We start from the raw sequence: 3,587 nt of genomic DNA on the forward strand, positions 1-3,587 counted from the left end.
TCAATAGAAATTGGCATTATCGAATGTGCTATCCCTTGAATCATTTCCCTTCTGCTCTGCCGTCTAATCTCCTTTTTCACCATGCGGAACTGTTGCGTGAACCAAAAATCATTTTCTAACCAAAAGTAGAGAGCGGTATTGGTCGTATTGGACAATGGACAATACATACTGATTTGGTCTCAAACAGATTACGTGTAGTTTAAAGGCAAATTTAGGGGGAAATAGTTAAAAATTAATTAAAATAAATATGAATCTTAAAAAATATAAAATAAAATTTACACATTAAAACTTATTAAGTAATCTTGATGGTAGAAAAGAGTGTTATTTATCTTAGAAATCATCGGACTCAAACAATTGTATCTGTAAGATATATATTCGTTATTAAAGATTTTTAACATATATTACCAAATAACTATAAAAAATCAATTATGACTTTTAAAGTTGTACGTTGCATGTAAAAAATAAATAAAATATTATCGAGAACCGTCAATTATCAGTAACTTTCATTCTGAGGAACAAATAAAACAAATGAAAAAAATGGTTTAAGGAGATGATGAGGGTGTCGCGTGTATAAGTTTTACTGAAGGTGAAACTTAAAAGTTCATAATTTTACGGTCGAATGTTTGATTGAGATAAATTTTTTAGGTCCACACTGACAAAATCATTTTTGTGCCCAAATTGCAATGAGCTGCTGAGGTTACTTTGTAGGAAGCTCCCAAGATAAGGTCTAGAACCAACAGAGCAAGGTCTCGTCACTTAAATTCTCATTGCTAAACGAAATGGCAAGGAGAAAACTCAAATCGAGATTTAACTTAGAGGTATAATTATTTTATCAATTTTGAAGAAAAAAAAAGGTTTCAAAATGAGAGGGTCCCCATAGTCCTTCCAAAAGGTACTCCAACCCCCGTAGTCCTTATTTGGCAGAAAGATAGGGATGGGAAACCTCTGCAAGTCAGTCATGGTACGTCTGGTAAACAGTTAATGGCTTTTGGGTTGTTGCAGCAAACCAGTTAGGAGCAGCCAATGGAGAGAAGAAGATGGACCCTGGGGCAACCAACAACCATGTTTCACCATTAGTGAAGTGAATGTTCCATAAGCAAAACCAGGAAATCATGGGCCATGAAGTGGGGAAATATAAAAGGTGGTAACTGAGATGGAATGATTGCTTGGGCACTAAGGAATAACTCTCTTTAGAGATTAGACCTAAAGGTGACCCCATGGCCATGGCCTTATGGTCCATCATTATTGTAGCAAAACATTGTCAAAAGATGTATGAATCAGCTGTCAAACAAGCAACTTTACCCTATGTCTCATTCCCTTCAGTAAATGTAAAAAACAGTTCCAGTTTCAACTTTAGTTTCCCTCTACTTGAAGAAATGCCTTTTAAAGTAAGATTTTGCCTTTAAATACCTACAACTATCACCAAGATACCCAGGTAGTCTTTAAAGCTAACCCAAATTGAGGTCCTTGATGTCCCTAGCTAAGGCACGGTGGGGCCGTCTCACCATACCTTATAGAAGATTCTGCAATAAACTTTTTGCATTACAAAGTAGTTTTGTCTTCAAAATGTAGTAATAGTAACTTAAAATGACTATAGAATGAGATCCAATGGCAACTTGGTGGCCATAAATCAGTGCATGTCTGAAGAAACAGCTAAGATGATTTTAATATAATCAAATCCCATTTTTATGGCGATAAAAGTACATGGTAAACGACCAACATGTGGCCCATTCAAAGAGAGCTATGTCGTTCATAACTCGATGATTATGCATCACATCAGGAATCAAAAGAAGGGGAAACCTACCAGCAATGCTTCATTGTGCATTTATAGTTGATTGGGATAATCACCGAGTTGCTCAATCTGCCAACTTTCTTGAGGAGCCACGTGTTCATGGCAAAGTTTGTATTGCTGCAAAAATTAAGTACAAATTTTAGATAATCGTGATCCAAGGCCTATGCAGATAATTGAAACAAATGAGTTTCGTTTCTCTCTGTGTTTCTCAGAGAGTTTTGAATCGTTATGATTGGCAGGCTAGCCATTTCTTTAATGATCTCCTCTAGCTTCTTCGTTTAACTGATTAACCTCATGATCTGAAAAAAATGTTAAGATAAAGCTCGTACCTCCATCTTCTCCATTAGTTCTTTGGCTGTTGGAGCAGAGACTATTATATGCCTAGCACCTGGCTTGATGAAACCCTCTTTAACGCCGTTGTCAAATAACACAAGCAAATTATTGTAGTAACCATCGACATTTAGCAAACCAACCTGCATCAAGATTAATTTACACACATTTATATTAATGAATAATAACGTAGCAATCTTAATTCTTCAATCTTGAAGAATAATTCCTCACTGTTTTCTTATGTATTCCGAGTTGGGACCATGTTATCATCTCCAGCAACTCTTCCATTGTTCCATATCCACCTAAAACATCAAATTTTAATGTTCGAATTAGTTATATTGTATTATTTAAAAAACAAAGGCCAAGGAAATTTTACCAGGAAGAGCAACAAAGGCATCGGCTTCTCGGGCCATTGCAGCTTTGCGCTCATGCATGTCTGAAACCGTTCTCACTTCACCGACTGGTTCTCCTGATATCTGTCAACATTATCCGGGATTAGGCATTGAAAAGCTCAGAATTAAAGAAAGCATCGATTGACGTTAAGATATTCCAGCAAATTCTTGCACCAAAGAGCAACATCAAGTATTAGTAATGTACCGAATCCGATGAGGTGAACGATAAAACTATATAAAACGAGACACTTGCACCAATATTCAATAAACAATCTATATGATACATGGATGCAAGAACAGATACCTCCAGAGGCATGAGAGCTTTTGGAATTATCCTGCATGTAAAGAACAATTAGTTTACTTGGTAAAAGAAACAGCATTAAACATAGGCTCTTTAATGCAACTTTCTTACATACCCAAGAACATGACAGCCTCCATCATGCACTGTCTTGGATATCAAACCCATCAACCCAACACTTCCACCCCCATAAACCAAGTCTATCTTCCTCTTAACCTATGATCAAAACACCACAAATAAGCAAAAAGTAAAGTCCACAAGTACAAACTCCACTGTTTAAGAATTAAAAAAATTCAGTAAAAATCTCAACTTTTTCACTAGAAACCAACACCCAATTCTCTAAAACAATCACCCCAATTTCCATGAAAGACAAACATTCACCTACCAAAACATTAAAAAGTTGAACTTTTGAAAGCAAAAACACAAACATTAAAAAGTGTTGAAGTGAAAAAGGGAAGGCAAACCAGTTCATGGCCCAATTCAAGAGCAGCCTCGCTGAAGATTCTTCTATGACCAGAGTTGCTTCCACAGAAAACACACACCCTTTTGAACTTGCTTCTGAGATTCTCTTCTTCCATTAACAACTGTGTGTGTATCAGTTTTTGTTTTCTATTACAATCTCAAATCATTGAATTCTGCTAGAGAAAACAAAAAGCAATAGCTTTTCCCTTTGAAGAGATAAAAACTGTCCTCCTGACAATGAAAACTCTCAGAAGAAAGCACAGAATTTAATCATATACTATATTATATTAATTTTCTTAAATACGAGAAATTA

The 3,587-nt window shown here is 35.7% G+C and overlaps 1 protein-coding gene across 1 annotated transcript; it reads right to left on the reverse strand.

Moving 5' to 3' along the window:
- Window positions 1–1,662: 1,662 nt before the first annotated feature.
- LOC120192398 (cytokinin riboside 5'-monophosphate phosphoribohydrolase LOG8-like) lies at window positions 1,663–3,587 on the reverse strand. Its single transcript, XM_039195185.1, has 7 exons — window positions 3,277–3,587; window positions 2,931–3,028; window positions 2,819–2,849; window positions 2,499–2,598; window positions 2,354–2,424; window positions 2,122–2,265; window positions 1,663–1,909 (listed from the first exon to the last, which is right to left on the reverse strand). The coding sequence occupies exons 1-7, from the start codon at window positions 3,388–3,390 to the stop codon at window positions 1,826–1,828; spliced, it is 642 nt and encodes a 213-aa protein (XP_039051116.1). The 5' UTR covers window positions 3,391–3,587; the 3' UTR covers window positions 1,663–1,825.

The sequence above is a fragment of the Hibiscus syriacus genome, unplaced genomic scaffold (assembly GCF_006381635.1).
Source record: "Hibiscus syriacus cultivar Baekdansim isolate YM2019G1 unplaced genomic scaffold, ASM638163v2 tig00116975_pilon, whole genome shotgun sequence".
Classification (NCBI taxonomy): domain Eukaryota; kingdom Viridiplantae; phylum Streptophyta; class Magnoliopsida; order Malvales; family Malvaceae; genus Hibiscus; species Hibiscus syriacus.